The sequence below is a fragment of the Cygnus olor genome, chromosome 1 (genome assembly GCF_009769625.2).
Source record: "Cygnus olor isolate bCygOlo1 chromosome 1, bCygOlo1.pri.v2, whole genome shotgun sequence".
Classification (NCBI taxonomy): Eukaryota; Metazoa; Chordata; class Aves; order Anseriformes; family Anatidae; genus Cygnus; species Cygnus olor.
The window spans coordinates 93,538,165-93,556,714 of NC_049169.1; the positions used below are offsets into that span (position 1 = coordinate 93,538,165).

The 18,550-nt window shown below is 34.2% G+C and overlaps 1 protein-coding gene across 6 annotated transcripts in view; it reads right to left on the bottom strand.

Moving 5' to 3' along the window:
• TBC1D23 (TBC1 domain family member 23) overlaps positions 1-18,550 on the bottom strand; it is a 33,293-nt gene that overhangs the window by 5,977 nt on the left and 8,766 nt on the right. For 2 of the 6 annotated variants that reach the window (XM_040545267.1, XM_040545271.1), the window contains exons 4-16: positions 16,443-16,647; positions 14,487-14,610; positions 12,118-12,242; positions 11,961-12,004; positions 10,606-10,709; positions 9,943-10,065; positions 8,853-8,945; positions 7,291-7,461; positions 7,039-7,081; positions 6,292-6,401; positions 5,476-5,618; positions 4,220-4,264; positions 1,024-1,112 (exon numbers count right to left, since the gene is read on the bottom strand). In XM_040545267.1, the coding sequence (XP_040401201.1) occupies positions 1,024-1,112; positions 4,220-4,264; positions 5,476-5,618; positions 6,292-6,401; positions 7,039-7,081; positions 7,291-7,461; positions 8,853-8,945; positions 9,943-10,065; positions 10,606-10,709; positions 11,961-12,004; positions 12,118-12,242; positions 14,487-14,610; positions 16,443-16,647 (1,419 nt within the window). Of the gene's footprint in view, positions 1-1,023; positions 1,113-4,219; positions 4,265-5,475; positions 5,640-6,291; positions 6,402-7,038; positions 7,082-7,290; positions 7,462-8,852; positions 8,946-9,942; positions 10,066-10,605; positions 10,710-11,960; positions 12,005-12,117; positions 12,243-14,486; positions 14,611-16,442; positions 16,648-18,550 lie in introns of all 6 variants that reach the window. The other 4 variants (XM_040545266.1, XM_040545270.1, XM_040545269.1 and 1 more) reach the window with 3 other exon arrangements.

The following is an 18,550-nucleotide window of genomic DNA, read 5'->3' on the forward strand; positions in this document are numbered from 1 at the left end:
GGAGAAGTATCTTCTTAGTGCTAACCCTCCTACCCGCTAGTTTCATTTTGCTCCTTCCCAATTCTTACATAAGTCAAACAACGATTAATTTTTTTCTGATCAATCTTATTTAAATGGCTCCAGATTTTAAAAATCTAAGTAATCTTCCTAAATTATTTCCTTTTCAGGTCAACAATTTCTAATCTAGCTATTTGTTTCTAATATGGAAACTGAGTATGCCTCTTGGTCACAGGATGGCTACTTGTGAGATGATGAGGGTTGGGAGTGAGTTAACACTATCAGAATCAAAACAGAACAGCAGTAGGTCCTTGCTATTCTAGCATTCGCACTTGTCTCTCAAAAATCTTTGTGAGAAGAGTGGTGTTCCAGTTTTGCCTATAATTTTTCAAGTAGATAAAATTAAATAAAAATTGCACAATTATTCTATGGCATTTTGCATGTATATCAAGAGATGAATCACTTCTTAACACATTCAATGCTAAAAAGTATATCTTTTTATCACTGGAGAAGTATAACACTGGAGAGGTGTGCATACATCAGTCCTCTAAAGACTAATATTTTTTTTTCTTTACAAGAAATTCAGATGGTTATATTAACTGCCAGTACTAGAGATTCAACCTGAAATCTATCAGTCAAATTAGGTCCTTTGCATTCTGCTTACTGTCATGAGCAATAAGGGTACAATTGTAGGTTTGCCTCTACAAGACCCGTGTAGAAAAACACCTCTTTTACTACAAAAATACTGAGTGAACATGAAGAATCAACTATATCCACCTGATGCCATTTCTTCCTGTTGGCTGTTTGGTTCCTACCACAAAAACTTTTTTTTCTTTAGTTTGCTAATGTGTATTTGAAGAGACTATTTCTTCCTTGATTAGTTATAGACATCACAATTACAAACATGATCAATAGTTAGAAAAATGTCACACATTAAGACGATGCAAAACACACACGTATAATTTAGCCACACATCATAAATTTGTCTATATAAGTCAATCCAGTTAAGAGGAAAATCTACTGTACCAGTATCGTATTCTTCTTCATCTCCAATGCTGAATACTGGTTTCACACCACGGTAAGGTTTTCCTACTCTGTCACTGCTGCTGACATGTCTGTTGGCAATGAAAAGGGTAGGAGAGGACATGGGATGGGAGGGAAGAAGACAAGTAACTTTCAAACAGATGGTATGAAGCCTATCATAACGCATCAGCAAAACGTAAACAACACCTTGCAACTGAAAAAGACGAGAGAATTTCAAAGAGTTGCCTTCAAGGAAGCTAGGACTGACACATCACGCAGTTTTGTTAGTAAAAGCATGTATTCCACAGTTATTTGGCAAGACTGAGTACTATAATGAAGTAAAAAGAAACACTTGTTTTAAGAACTTCTGATCACCTTCCCAAATTACAAAATATATTAGAGACTGTAAAACTTAACACATGATATGACATTTCTAACATGAAATTCTGAACTCTGTCTGAAGTATTTTTGAACATCGAAGGTAGACTTACAAACGAAAATGCCAAATTGGGATAGAGGAAAAGTTTAAGACTATTAATTAACATGCCTAGAAGTTCATTTTTCTGGTAAATAGGTCACTCCTCAGAAAGATAAAATACCCTAAGCATTTCAAACTGGGGGTATTATAAACCATCCATTGTAGGGTGAATTCTGACTTCCTGTCCATTACTTCCTCCAGTGTAAAACCAATCCTGTAATTTTTGGTCAATAAATTCCTGCTGCTAATCTCAGCATCACTGGGATTTCTGCATAGATACTGACCTCAAAACTCATTTAAATCTGCTTCTACAGATAATGTTAAATGACACAAGCAAACAGAAATGAATCTTAAATGTTTGACAGTAACAGTTGCTAACTCCTAAGATATTTTAAAGCTTTAGCTCAGAGTGCTGTGAAGATAGTCACAGCTGTCATGTTAAAGGTTCTGGTCCTCCAATACAGAGAAATGCCTGAAAAAAACTCACAAGAATACCTAAGGGTTCAGAAAGCCTCAAAATGCACATCTTCTGGTCTTCGGGGGGGGGAGGGGGGGGCAGAGAGTGGGGAGAACGATGACACCAAACAACAACCCCAAAACCAATTCATGACTTTAGCCTAACTGGCAACATGAAATACTTCAAACCAAACACAAAACCCAACACTCTAAAACACACCTGTCCCTTTCCCCAATTTCAGTTTTGATAGCCTTCCTCTACTGGAATGTACATTTATACTTCCTATAAACCACAACCCTGGGTTCATGTATTGAGTATGTTCTCGCACTTGTTTATGTGCCACTGTAGAACTAAGTCAGAGATGCGACCTTCTTAGTAATAATATCAATGAATGCTAGCTCACATGTAGATCTGAAAGTATATTTGAAAGTTAAAAAAAGCAACCTAAACTTTCTATGGCTAAAATTTACTAATGTAGACAAAACAAGGAAAGGTTTAATAGGAAAAGAATGAATTCTACAAAAAATAAACATACAAAAACATGCGAATTAGTATTTAAGACAATAAGCATCAATGACACTGACAATTCAAGAGGGCAGTGTTTGTTTATGTAGATTTTTGTAAATATGGACTTGTTTTAGGAATACATAACCAATTTAGTAAGAAACACATTTAAATAATGTTGAACTGAATTACACAGGAAGGATTTAATAGAAGATCTTATTGGCGTTTATAGAACAAAGTTAGTCAAGACAAGAGAAATAAGAAAGCCGCTTTATAAAAATCTGGCAACATCTTAAACTAGAAATTAACTTCCCTGAAACCTGTTCTCATGGAAGGCCATCATTACATTGCTACAAATTTAATGCAATTCCCTTTAGTGGCAAATCTGCAAAATGAAATACATTGGAGATAAAAGCTAAGCGGATTCTTCTGAATGAATCGGAAAAGGTTTTTCAGAGTTGCAATTTTAAGACAATAGTCTAATGATCAATAGCGTGAGTAAAGTAGGTTATTATTGCATCTGCCTCCTAAAACAAGATAAGCTATATGAGTGAAAGCTGAAAGTAAAATAACTCACATATAATCTCAATATACTTCTTGGTTACAAACACAGATTTGTGTGTCTTTTAATTACTGAACAGTCACAAAAAGTGTTTCAGGTTGGAATTTTAGTACTTTCTTAGAACATTCTAAAAACTGATCAAGAAAATGGGTAAAAAAAATCCCCACAATCTTTAGGATTTCTAAATTATAATATGCTGTTGGGGTAGTTCCAATAGATGCCGGTTAACATTACTATTGGTTTGCCTCAGACAACTCTATTCTATAATGCTTATGGGTAAATATTATTTCCAAGTATGTACAAACTATTTGAAAGCAGTAGATCAAAATCCTTGAAAACCTCAAAGAGCAGTTTAATTCTCCATTAATTCTTATAGCACCGATCTTTATGCTTTTTGGTCTATGACGGTAAAAAGCTGTAACACAATGTTCTTAAAGGATAAGCAAAGTCCTAGGTAATGCATGAGCTGTAGAAGCACGCACAGCTGTGAAAGTCCTTCATTAATCAAAAATAATTTTATATACCCTCAAAATGATATTTTTTGTTTTTGAAGTAATTATGAGATAATATATCTGACACAAATGTAAGGGGACTCCACAGTTCTGTGAAATGCTGTTGTTACGTGAACAAGATGAGGGAAAGTTGCAAGGCATATTTACTTATCACCTCAGCATCTGTCTTTTTCCAGTAATGAGTACCTCTGTTTCTATCAGCATATTCTATCACAGTATGCTAAGAAGCATAGAAATTCCAGATTTACAGATAGGATTCCAGCATAAGACTACCCCCTGAAGCTGTGATGATACTTGATGCACAATTTGTAACAAGCCCTTTTTGTAGCTGCAGTCTCTCTTGTTAAAACCTTAAGCCACAATTTGTTCAGTAATTGCTCCTGTTGTCTTTCACTAATACAAGTCATTTATAAAATATAAATAAGAATGACAAGTAAAAAAAAAAGTTCCACAGAAAGCAACTGTAAGGAAGAAAACAGAAGTAACAAAGCAGAAACCAATAGAAGAAAGCTCTGTGAAAGCATTCTTTTCTTCCTCTAGTCCCCTAACTAGTATTTGTAAAAAGCAATAGCTTTAGTAGGTATCTGAGCAATTTTGTCAGTGTAACCAATGCTTACAAATATTGCAATGCCATGCTAAATACAACAAAGGTGGTTTTAGTCAGACTGCTTAATTCTCAAGCTTACCGCTCCAGGCTTGCTCTGTCTTGCCAGGGAATATTGAAAGGTATTCTATAGGACATTGGGGCAGAGGACAGAACAAAAGAATTAAAAAAAAAAAAAAAAAGTTTAAGGGAAAAACCTAGATAAACAATTGAAATGCTCTATATCGGCAGTGTATCTTTGTCAAGGAGGATGCTTATAAACAAATTTAGGAATGCTTCATGACAGATAGCTGTGAGGTAGAAAAATTTGTAAAAAGTTTATTAAAAAAGACATAGTTTTTAATGCTATGTATGGCTTACATATACACCCCACTTGAATTCTTCACATGACAAAAGGTGCTACCAAATGCTATTTAAATATTTTTTGCCTACAGGTATGAAATAATTAAAAGTATCATTTTCTAACACACAAGGAAGAATCTGTACCTTTAATCAGGTATAAAACTAATGAAAAAATGCTATTAATTTGACCCACATTTTAAGCCCTGCTATCAAGCAAACACTACCTCTTATAAGATTCTGGAATACTAATGTCTTTATAACATACAACTCCAAAGGTTGCATTTTAAAGAACTCTAAAACAGACTATTCAATTAAAACTTTGATGGACTGAAGCTGTTCTTCTTTAACCTAGTTAAGGCAAGCATTTGAAATGAAGATCTTCAACTTTGAAAGTGTCTTTTAACATACTCTACTATTTTCATTCCCATCCCTACTTGCAGGTACAGAAATGAGCAAGCCGATTTGGGGTTTAAACATAAGCTTACCTCAGAACTTGAAAATGAAGATCCTCAAAAAAAAATAAAAATAACCTCAACTTGACAATGTGGGGCAGTAAAAAAAATAAAGCAACTGACCAACCAAAAGAAAACAGCAATGAAAACCTGTCCAAAATCCTTCTGTCATTCACCCATTCCATTAGAGTCAGGATGGGAAGGAACTAAAATATAAGTGAAATCATTCTTGCCTTTTAAGCTAAACACAGAAAAGACACACTACAGTAATTTGAACTAATCATGCAGTGACAAACTCTAGGATAAACATTCAAGAGAAAAGGTTGCTTACATTGGCCTCGCAATTAGTAAGGCAGCACAGTAGGTTTCCTATATCATGATAAAATTGTGAGGGGGGAGAGGGGTAGGAAGTATGAAAGCTGAAACTGGAAGGTAACTTCTTTTTTCCTTTTCTAATTAGCGCAATCTTTACATTTACAAAATAGCCACCTCAAAAAGGTAGTCATTCCTTACTGTTAACCGTAGTCAGACATAAATGACCCACCTGTCCACTGGAGTGGATGTATTTTCAATAAAACTAATAACTTTTTCTTTCACATTCACAGATTTAGTCTTCAAAGCAACTGTCATTTTATTCACCAAGGACTTCACTCCTTTTCCATCACTTGAACCATTAGGAGAATCACCCTGCAAAAATAACTTCTCAGGCTTAATCATTAAAAAAAATATACAATTTAATCATGGGTTCTGATTTTTTAAGAACTGAAACAGACTACAAAATATTGCACGTGCACTTTTTGGTACTCAACAGAACATTAATTACAGCATTAAGCATTCTTTTTGAGTTCTATCAAATGATAGCAGTGGCATGGGTCTGGAATAAATATCTAAAAAAGCAAGCTAACAAACCTTATTAATCAGCACTCTAGTATGAAAATCTAAAGAGGAAGGAATTATATTCATGCTAAATTGTATCCAAATTAAAAGCCAAGTTCTACAGGCAACATATCAGCTGTAGAAAAGAGCCAATTTTGAGCTTTCCCATGAAACTGTAAGCCAACTTTACAGTATCTTATTCCCAAAGTAAGAAAGAGCCAGTAAGAGTCCATATTAGTCCATTACTTATACTCTGCTAGTGAATGCCTGACTACAGCAAGTTCTTCTCTACAGGCTCTTCCTTTCAAGAGGATAAGAATGTTTAAATTACCTCCAAATAGATAGTGAAAAAACCACACAACTGAGAACAATCAAGACTTGAAGTAATGCACTTTACAGATGAGAAGGAGGAACATGAAGAAAAAAATTCAGTACACCTGGGTTTCTGATACCACTATACCACTTGAGCTTAAAATTTACTTACATCAACAGAGGAGTTTATGCTACTTCTTGAACCCGAGGTACTAGCAATCCAGTGCCCATATCCATTTTCTGGTCCTTCAACATTGATATCTGCTAAGTGCTGCTGGAGGGCTGTTAAAAGGCCATTAAAAATGTTCAGAACTACAATGGAATTAATCTGTTGATGAAAATACCATGTAACAATTTTTGCTCCGTGTGATTCAGTAAAACACATAAATTCAGATACAGCTATAATCACCCCTGGTTTTTCTTTCAGTAATAAAAATGCATTAACATAAGCTTTATTAAAAAACAAAACAAACAAACAAAAAGCCCCACCAAACATCCAAACAAAAAATAGTCAACACACAGCAGCAACCAAAAATAAGCCACTACTTTGATCCTAACGATAGCTGTTTTGACACCGCACTTATTGACTAGTATTGCTTCTATAATCATATTGTGGTATAAACACCTCCACTGTTTGTAGAGCCTCACTGATTGATTCCAGGAACTGTTTAAGCAACACAAACTGACAATTTAAGAAAACACAATAATTAAGCAGGATCTTCATGTGGATCTGCAATGCACAGAGACTAAACACCAGGAATGAAAACTCAGAAGGAAGAGGGAATTTCCCCTGCTTCCTCTACTACTTTTTCACTAGTCAGAAATTTCTAGCCAAAGCCTAATAAAAATACAAACAATATTAATACACCAGGTTTTCTTAAGACAATATTAATACAAAGGTTGTTACTAATAGGCTTACCCATAAATCCTCCTTTGGCAATGCTTACATACTCTTTATTTTTCTGCAACAAAAAAGACATTTTAGTTGAAGCAAAAATCTGTGGATTGAGTCCTGCAAGCACAGTAGAGAAACACAGGTTTGTTTAAAAAAATGAAATTTTGAGTAGTATTAAAACAGTTAAGATTTGAAGGGGAAAATATTTTATGATTTAGTATCACTGATATGTACGGACACTTTATTTCATTAATATCAACAGCAATTCAGTTGTACCTGTAAGAAGTGTGCTAGCACCATGTTCATATACATATCTTCTTCTTCCCTGCCACTTCCCATGAAGCAGAGATGTTCCCCACCAGCTATGGAGCCAGACTCAATGGACTGTTTTTGTGCTTCCAATAGGGATTTTACAGACTGTGCAAACTCTGATGGGTTTTGAAGCATCTGTGGAATGAACAAAATCATCTGTTAAACACTAAAGTACTGTAACACAACAATGAAAAGATATAAACTTTGAAAGTGGTTATAATTTGTTGAGCACAAACAATGCAACATCATCACTTCACAAAACAGACACACACATGCACACACACCAGACAGCTTGACTCAGACCTCGTGTTATATAAAGAACATGAAGAATGGTCCTTTTCTTCCAGCCTGCTCTTATGGGGAAGGTAATTAATTGAATTGAGGAAATGTTTACCTGCAACTGGATTTGAGGGGGGAAAAATCCCTGTTATTTAGCCTATACATGGATTAAATGATAAAATACAAAGTAACAAGTACACAAGCTATCTATCAGTAATTTAGCTTGAATTTTAACTGGAATTTTCCTAGAACCAAATGATGGTGCTTTATTGCTTAGGGGCTAAATCTCATTGCATCCTCTATCTAAGACTACCTATAAACAAGACTGAAATCTTGTCAGGACTTCTTTTTTCTCATACATTAGTAAGTTTTTCTAACTATTAAATAGTTTCTAATGCTTATTTTTACTTTATTGAATCTAATGTTCATTTAAGTCTAGCAGAAGGACCCCCACATACCGCATTTTTTTTCCAAAATAATTTTTGATCTAGGTTAAAAACCTACACATTACATAATTTATACTTGTGCAAATAATACTGAATAATACAGCATTTTAACTAAAGAGATAAATATACTAGGGGCAGGACTGAGCTTCTTAACTGAGAAAGGTTAAAAAAAATATATAGCCTTTTATGACATATATACAGAGAAATCATTCCAAGCAGCACCCACAAACTGTTTGAAATTAAATAGTAGAGGGTTAATCTAGTATTGAAGACTACACTGGTACGCAGATGAAGGATAGATGACTTGTGAGAAAAATGACTGTAGAAGTATGATTAGATGTTCAATTAGGAATTCATAAATCAAATGGAAACTAGAGCAGAATATTTAATAAAGTAATTAGTCCATAGTACACCTCAGTCCCAAGATCAGTGCAATTCCTCTCTCACAATGTACTGCCAAAATTTTCAAGGACCAACCAAATCGTTTTCAGGATATATGCTCCTTAAAACCAGGCTACTATACTGCTAATAAAAGATGATTTCTCCAAGCAATGTCTAGACTTTAGCTTCCATGGGTTTCCAGTTCTAATTGGAGATCGGGAAGTCTGAAATCTCACATTCTAATGTCACAAAGGATAAAGGTTCTCAGTAAAATGATTGTTCCACCAATCACCTTCAGAAAAGTTAACTTTTGAAGTCTCATCACCACAGTTGTATGGACAAGTCATTTTTTCAAGACCGACATTCCTTCTACTTAACTTGATTTTCAAAAATCAGTAGAACAATAAAAAGCATACAAACCAAATCTGAGTCTAAATGAAATGCTGTTGATAAGTGCCCAGCATTGTATTGTTCTGCAGGACGACAATCTACTACGAAGAACCTTACTCCTTCCTGAAAGAGAAAGATTTTGCCCAAATTTTAAAATCATGTAGTTAGTGATATGAAAGTACGTAATTAAACTACATTTAGGTAGTAATACCAATTCTACAGGAACCCCTCAGAGGGGCTAACAGCTATCAGAAAATCATATTTTGAGTACTCCATACTACTGCTAGCAGGCCACGAACAGTGTTTTAATAATCATTTCCCATTCATACATTAGCTTACAAATCGGAAAGGATCACCAAGTGCAGTACGTACTCTAATTATTTCACCTCGACTGGTAAGAAATATAGTGGGTATGAGAGCACGCATCAACAATACAAGAAGGGACAGCTCTGAAGTCCCAATCTAACAGTCCAGTACTACTCAGCACGACACAGAAGGTTAGATTTATGTCCCACTAACTTAAACAGGATATAAACTCATGCTTAGCTATACTTGGACTAGGAAAAGAAATGCATGCATGAGGCAATTGCTACAGAAAGCCAGTAGTCAACAAGAAATACTGTAATCTAGCTACAGTATTATCCACGTATTGGTCTTAAAAACTGTAAAAGAAGTCCCTGCATCTAAACATACCTGCAATGAGCTACCATGGAAATAGCTTGAATCCATTTTGTTTGTTTTTCTAAACCATTTGCTGACAAAAGGTCAATACTTCATAATGACATTTTTTCCAAAGGTACAGAGTAGTGGGTTTAAAATTTTCCCCTATAATAGCTACATGTGGAAAGGAATTCAAATCAGTGAGATATTTCTTCAAGCTCCCACCCCTAAGATCTTAATCAGCTATATTAAGTTCTCTTTTGCTGTAGCTCTAGTTGCTACAGTACAGATGCATTGCAGTCAACAGATCATTTACAAGAGACAACTTCAATACAAGAATACCCTTTCCTGAAATATTCATCTGTGTTGTTGGCACTTAGATATATTTCTGATACATGAAGAATTCAGGGATTCTTTTCTTTTTCTAGAAGATGGGAGAAAAGTAATTCAGTATACTGACTCCTTGCTGCTGATTTGCTTGAAGAATCTCCGACACAGAAACTGCTAGACAGAGAGCCTGGCTCAAGTCCGTGTCATCATCTTTGAGGCCCAGTAAGCTGCTGCCAAAAAGACTGTGATTGTCCTAATAAGGCAAGAAAAAAAAAAGTTAAATAAAGCCATTGTCTTTAAACGTGAAGGCATGAAATAAAAATATATTATCAATGTCAAAAACATTAAGCCTGACACACGTGTGTTTTGTCCACAGTCATAAAATCTATTTCACGAATTCACCAAACGTTTTTTAAGTAAGGACTGCAAGAACAGAGCCTGTGATGGTGACAGCTTTACTTCACGTACTTTCTTTCTGTTTGCTGTTACAAGTACTGTGCTGTGCAGCCTACTATGGAACAATTGTGTCAGTGTGGCATTTTAATTTATCAGTTCTTACAAGAACCTGGTTTGAAAAACAAGGTCATCAGTCATGAAAAATCAATACTGCAGGGAAGCTTCTTGCTAACAAGTTTCATGTAAGCTTATAATTCAAAGATCCTAATCGTAAATGTCACCAGAATAATAATATGAAAAAGATGTTTAAAACATCACAAATATTCACTGAAGTTACTGTCAGCAGGGGCTTACAGTCACTAAAAAGAGGAGAATTTCAAAATTACTTTCTTATTACCTTCCTGAAAGAAGCTGGAGTTTTACTACAGTAATATTGCGCCAAAGAGAAGAGATCCTCTATATCCTCTAACTCCAGATTGGCTGGTGAAGTTTCTAGGAATTCTGATATACACAAATGACATAAGTGCATCATTATTTCAGGCACAGCAAAGAAGTAGTGTATCACATCATAACTTATCTTTAACTTTTTTTTTTAAGTAAAGCATAACATAATTTGTTTTGTTGATTAAACTTGAACGTTGATTCATTCTCCAGATAGAAGCAGAACAAAAACGAAATACTCCTTATCTGTAGGAAACCTGTGCTATTTGCCAGAAATTCAAGCCTTTGATGCAGAGTTCATTTTTACCACATTCCTACCTCTGCACAGTTTTGGCTTTCAGTTGTAATATTAAATCAACTGCCTTTTGTAAAATGGGCTGACCAAAAGAACCCTCTAAAACAGAGTACTTATCAGTTGCACTGTTGTACGTCCAGGATAGCACAAAGGTGTAGTTCTGGAGTATACAGCAACAAAGCAACCCCTAAGCAACATCATTTTTGGCTATCAGTAGTTAGTTTATTATTTTTATCATGGTATACCATGTAAAAAGAAAAAAAAAAAAAACAAAAAACACAAAATACAATGCAGTGAAACAGCTCACATGAAAATTAGTCTAATTTCTATTAAAACAAAATAGGAGGCTTATAAGAAAGATGGAGAGACTTTACATAGGTACCTGTAATGATAGGACAAGGGGATAATGGTTCTTAACTGAAATAGGGTAGATTTACATTAGATATAAGGAATAAATTCTTCACTATGAGAGTGGTGAGGCACTGGAACAGGATTCCAAAGTATGCTCCATCCCTGGAAGCGCTCAAGGTCAGGCTGGGTGGGGCTTTGATCAACCTGGTTTACTAGGAGATGTCCCTGCCCATGGCAGGAGGGTTGTAAATAGGTAATTTTTGAGCTCACTTCCAACCAAAACCATCCTATGACTCTATGATAAGAGCAATGAATTAAGCCTCAATCAAGTTCATACAAAGATAATAATTTGGAAAATGTAACAAGTGCAGTATATTTAAAGAAAGATTTGAAAGCTACTGCTTTGAGCTTGAAAACATGGTAATTGTTTCAACTGAAGTACAAAAATAGGCATGGAAGTGCTAAAAGGAAATATAAGAAAAGAGGACAGGGCAGATGTGACACAGCACAAGAAAAATAAAAAAGGAAATAGTGAGGAGACGTAATGATGAGAAAATCACAGTAAATAATTAAATGACAACTCAATTATTCAGTAAGACATAATAAACAATAAGGGCTATATTATATGATGAACATTTTACTAGAAGATATGTATAAGTACTTACTTATCATTTCTTCTTTGTCTGATTCTTGTGCTAAGATAATGTCTCTGAAAACAGTAAAGTCACAGGGAAAGATTAAGATAGCAAAACCAAAATAAAATACAAGTGGATTAAAACTGTGTCAGCAAAGGAAATCTCAATGAATTAACAACATACTTACTTTGCATTGACAAGGATGATTAACATTAAGAAGTAGATAAAGAATGGATCTGCTTGTTGTAGATAACCATCCCATATTGCCTGAGTGACTTCAGCTGAACAGTAATATGAGAAAAGGCTTCCAAGCTAAAAATTTAGAAAATATTGTCAGAAAAAAAGCTATAACGAGGAATGATCTTACCAGAACAGCATTTTTAAGAGATACAAGCTAGCTAAAAGAAAATAAAAACAACAAAAACATGTTAAAACATACATTTGTACCCCATATTGAAAGAATGCTCTTCCCTCAAAGGCAGTGTTTAAGGAAACAGTGCAGTAATGCTTCAGGCTTTTCTGTGAATAAATCCTCCTAGTGTAAAGGTAAACTGAGCTGTATGCCCAGCAAATTCAACCAGAAATACAACAACCAGGCTGGAATGCCTCTTAGCTCACAGCCACTCCTCAATACTAACTGTATTATGCCAAATCATTTACAAGACAATAACAGAATACATTTACTTAACTAGATTAGCAAACAAGAATGAAAGGCTACAGTAAACAGCATTCTCTCATTTTCACAGTAGAACCAAGCTAATTGAATATTGCTGCACATTAGTTTGACAATGTTACTTACTTTGTATTACATTATGATTAGTTAAGGCTGATTAATTGAACACTTGCAAGCAACAGAAAATTGTCCTTACCATTTAACAAACTGTTTACCTGTTCTCATGTTCCCTTTTAAAAATACACCTTCTCTGACAGCGAAGTTCAAAGTGGATAAAAGAAAAGCTAGGAATGTCCTTTCAGACATCCTGTATAAAATTTGTAATCGCACCTAATTCAACTGCATACCAGCTGGCTTCACTGGTGAGTTACTGAGCTTTCTGTTACATTTAAATTTGCATCAACAAAGTTACAGGTTTCAAAAGCTCAGTTAGCTGTTTTAAAACACCACCAGGGAATATTTCAACGCTTTTTAGTATACTTTTGTAATAAAAGGTACGAAGATTTTTCCAGCTCTGCATCAAACACTACTGAAGACAGTATGTCCCCGAACAATGAGACAACGACAAGTCTCTGAATATTGCTTATGCATTTCTACACACTAGTAGAACTTCTATAAAAACTAAGTTTGTTCATAGATGAAACAACAGTGAATTTTAATGTAATCTCATAATATAAAGTGAGGTTTGAGATTGGTCTCTAATCTTGTATACCAGAGGGCATGACATTCAGGTTGGGAACATCAACTCATTTCCCTACCTCCTTTCAGAAGATTTTTTTTTCCTAATAAATCACTAAACTTTTAATAAAGAACTTAAAAGATGTTTGTATTTACTAAGGAAAAATATATAAAAATAGGTAGAGTCCGTAGTAAAAAAGACCCAATTCCTCTTTTAAAGACTGATGACTGACCAAACGCAGATTTTGAGAATATGGAAATTCTTCCTGCATTTAAATATTAAAATTGGTAGCAGCCCCAAAAAAATCTTTTTAAACACAAACAAAAATCAAAACTTGTAGTTCAGTAATTTATTTTAGTCATATTTCCTTAACTGAGAGCAAATGGAGTTACAAAAAAAAAAATATTGCAAAGCCAATGGGTAAGAAAGAAGCGTCTAGAAGAGTTCATGAGGTAATAATAAAGTCTTCTTTACTAATTTACAGTCTTTTCCTTTAAGCCTGTTCTGCAAGTGCTGTATCATGATTTTGTATGGTCTATACTAAGTAGTATTGAAACATGAGAATTTGGCTGCTTTATGTTGTAGTCCTGCTACACAAACTTTAAAAAAAAATAAACACAACAAAAAAAACTCGAGCTAAGCATCTTACTAACCATCTCCTCCTACTCGAGGCAGCTTTGAAATTTAAAGGAGAAGGAAAAGAGAAATTCTTGAAGAACTGCAAAATATATATGCCTAAACTTTAAAAGGTATGACAGCTGTATGCTACAGTTGACTACCTAGTACAGCAATACATCTCATGCAATGGGCATTCTTAAAACAATAAGCTGATTTCGAAAGACCCGTTAGGCTGATGTTTCTTCGCATCTACAACCATGCAACAGCCCACTCTAAAAACTAATGTCAAACATTATGGCTGCTTACTATTTTGAGTATGTCAGTTGCATTCCTACTTATTCCAAGTAGTTCCTAACATGAATGGCTCAATTAACATCTAGTACGATAAAAATGTAGTATTTACAAGATCTTCTACCTTACATTATAGAACTGAAGACAAAAAAGCCTGCACTACATTAATATAAATGATTTATTTCAATTTATGCAGTTCTAATCTTTTGTACTACTCTTCCCTAAACTGGCAATGTGTACTTCAATTTAAGAGGAATTTATTTTTCATTATGTTTCCCTACTTTCACTTTATTACCCAGTTGAGCGCATATGAGTCTGGAGTCATCTTCTTGGTATCAAGAAAGGAGCAGAGTTCAGGCTCATGGTACTGAAGAAGCAGCCTAAATAGATGGAATGGTCTTCCCTTCAGAAAACAATCCCTGAAAGACAGCAGTGAAAATAATCATGAAATCCCCCAATAAAATTTCACTTGTCAGACTTAAAGTAGCAAATTTTTATTGTGATAATGTAATTTCCAACATAGTCCTTTTAAATCACAGGGACTAATCTTGAAACCAACATGCCTCGTAACAGTTAGAAAAACGAAATGAAATGAAAACAAAACAAACACCTACAAACAACAAAAACCCCACAATGTTGAAAAGGCAGCAGAAAGAATTAAATACTTCTGTATTACATACTTTATCAAGTCCTAGCAGTATTGAAAAGATTTAAATATCAAAATACGGCTAGCATAGTATCAATGTTGTTAACTCAATAAGAATTAAAAAACAATTCTAAAGAGCCAAAAGAATTTTAAAAGATGGTCATTTCACATGTGAATAACAATTAAAGGTCAATTCATCAAGCAGGAAATAAAGGAGTATTTAAAATGAATAAACAGCTGTTTGTAACACATTAAGAACAAAACTCAAGTGTTTAAAAACTTAAGCTTACGTGAAATTTGACACACCAATTTCCAAACACAATTATCATCCTAACTTTCTTAAACAAGGGTAAGGCTACATAGGTGAATGGGAAATATTCACGGCAAACTGTGGAGATTCTTTCTTGAGATTATTACATGAACTCTGATTTCCCATTAAATTAACAGGACAAAAAGAATGAAGAGAATAATGTACTATTACTAAATTTAGCATAAGATTCTAGAGTTGCAAATTACTTTTTGCGTGAATGGTTAATATGGTCAATTATTCAATCAGTAATTCTTTACTACCTTTTAACATCAGGAAGGGATATATATCCAAAAATAACTTCTGACATTTCTACTGATAGTGGAGCAACACTGCTAAGACATTTTCCTCAACTGTTTTGCTCAGTAATTTTTTTTCCTTCTGGTACCTACCATTGTAATCAACTCTTAATAACATACCCAATGGGGGGGGGGGGGGGAAGAAAAAACAGTTCGCAGTGAACAATGTTTTTTTAAATTAGAAAATAACTAACAGTATGAACACAGTTTGAGTCATGTGCCAGGGCTGACAAACATTTCCTGTCACAACACCAAACGTGCACATTTCATACTATGCCCAGATACCCAGTAGCTGGGCCGGAGCCTCCACTCCAGTAAATGAGGTTAAAATCTTGAATTACAGACTGTCTGTATACTATTTCACAAAGTCTTAATTGTGAGGTGTACTCTAGTCCCACTAGTGTGTCACAGTGCCACTCTGACATAAATGAAGTTTTTACTGAGAATGCCTACATAACAGCATGAAATGCTCCTATTTCTTTTCATTAAAAAAAAAAAATCTAACATTTCTTAAAAATAATCATTAAGGTAAGTCCACAACTCATTGGAATACATGTAAAATAGCAACTACTTCCTCTAAAGGGATTTTCGGAAACGTAGTGTTTATGAAGTACTTTGAAGCAACAGGTATAGAGGCATTTTAGATGTTAAAAATGCAAGAAAAAGAAAAGGAATGAAAAATTGCTTTCACATAATATATAGGCAGGATTGTTACTAAACAATTATTTTTGATTTTGTATGAAATGACTGTTCTTCTTTAAGAAGCATGTTGAATCTACATCTGTCACATGATAACTCCTTACATCCTAAAACTTCTTAATTATTTGCCGGATTTATAATCAAGAGATGGAAAAATGGTTTGATTTATCATCACACGAAGGAATCTGACAACTTTCCTACAAACAGTGCTACTCCAGCCTATACTAACCTACACATCCATTCACAAAATACTTTTAATGCCATTAAAAACAGCACACAGGCAGAAGAAGGGAGTTTTACCTTGGAATGAATTTATTCATGATAGCATAAAAGCAGTTGTACAAATCACTGCGTGGTAATCGAAGGTGCACCAGAGGTTTGAGGAGATGTATCCAGCCAAGGCAAGAACTGTATTTAACATTGCGTGATTTACAGTAAAAAGTAATAACAGACTCAATATCCAAAAGCAATACTGACTTCTCGTCTTCTGGCACTGACAACCGGTCTGAAATAAACATAGAAATATAAACCATCTTAAGAGCTTCCCAAAGAAAGCGAATAAGATTAGTTCAGAGGACAATTGTACCGATACCAAGTTCTGGGCACTTGGAAAAAAAAACACACAACAGAACATCAACAAACAAACAAAAAATCCAGCACCATGGATTAAATGTTTATAGAAAGGCATCCCAAAAAGTACCAAAATATGATTTTTTAACCTCAATAGATTAAAGCATTTAATATCATAATAAAGCAGGATGGGAGAAGTTTAGATTTTCCAGAATCTACATGAAGCAAAGGTAGATTCTTTTAATTCTTCTACTCCTATTTGATGTACTCAGTAAAAAACTTACACTCAACTCCACAACAAATTCATTTGAATTTCAACACAGATCAACCCACGATGCATACCTTTCAATTCCTTAAAAGCCCACTGATACACAAATTCATTAAAATCAGCAGCTTGAAATTAGCAAGGCTTACGGACTTAAATTTTAGCATTTACATGTCACATTTTAATATCCATTTTTAAGTTATTTTCCTAAAAAGAGTTTAAATTTGGTTTGTTAGTGTAACTATAAAAAGAAATTATTTGCTTGCTTACAAATAGATTTTAAATTAGATTTAGCACTCTTGCTGATCAGAAGTTACATTGTAACTATAAGCATATAATATTTTATATAGTGTAGCATATTGTTTCAAATTCTTACAAATTTTGTAAGGTACTAGAAAGGGTTAAGATGTTCCCTGTTTACAGACAGGTTAATTCTAAATCCATGACTTGTATTAAGTTGCATTTGGATGAAAACTTGCACAACAATTTGGTACAGAAGCAGTTCCATAATTGAAGTAGCAAGCCAAACACTTCTTAAATACCATCATTTTTGAGTTGGATACATACAAAAAGCTTCGGCTTTCATTACTTACAAAGCATCTTTCTGCATAGGCTCTTACTTAAAATGCTGGCAATGCTTCAGAAAAAGTACTGGCATCCACCTCAGTTGAGGCACTGAATCTAAGACATCTGAAATATGTCAACACTGTACTGCAAATTACGCTTTCTTTCTTATGAAGGAATAGCTTCGGATGATAAATGGATTGTAGCTTAGTTGCAGTATAAATATATGTACATATATTATACGGACTGTAGTGAAACCAGACTTTTGTACAAGTTCGTACAATTTTCAGTTTAATACTAAAAACATATATTTAGATTTTTATGAAAAATCAACTATTAAATAAACTTATGAATTATATAATTTAGAAATGCATGTTTTGATCCAGATTATATCACTTTTACTATTGTTAAACTAACAAATATTAGAAAAAATATGGTAATAAAGAGAGGAATAAGGAGAAATAATGGCATGGAGATATTGAAGTGCCTAGTTTTACATTGTATGAATAGCAATTGTGATGTTTTAACATTTTCTGAAGAGATGGTATAATTTGGCAAAACAGAAAATCCTTTTTTCTCTTTCCTTTATAGGACAGGCAGAAAAGGAACATAAGTTGTACTAGATTTTAGAGCTAGGCAAAGTACAACTATATTCAAAACTGTATGTATGTATGTATGCATGCACTAACTTATTCATGCACTAACTTATTCACTAACTTCATTCTCTGCCTTAACTTTCAATTCTGCAAGAATAAATTAAAACATGGCAGATAATAAAATAGAAGATTCTCTTACTGATGCCATAGGAAGAAGTATCCTTACTAATGAGTCACCACTGCCTCCATCACCTAATCATTGATACCACTACCACTGTTGCAAGGTATCAGGGATTTGGCCATTTTTGTGATGAAGTTCCAATCAGATCCTGAGGCAGCTCCTTACAGCATGCTGGAATACTATTTTCAATGTGTTGGCAGTACCCTGCTTTCACAAACTCAACCTTTCATTT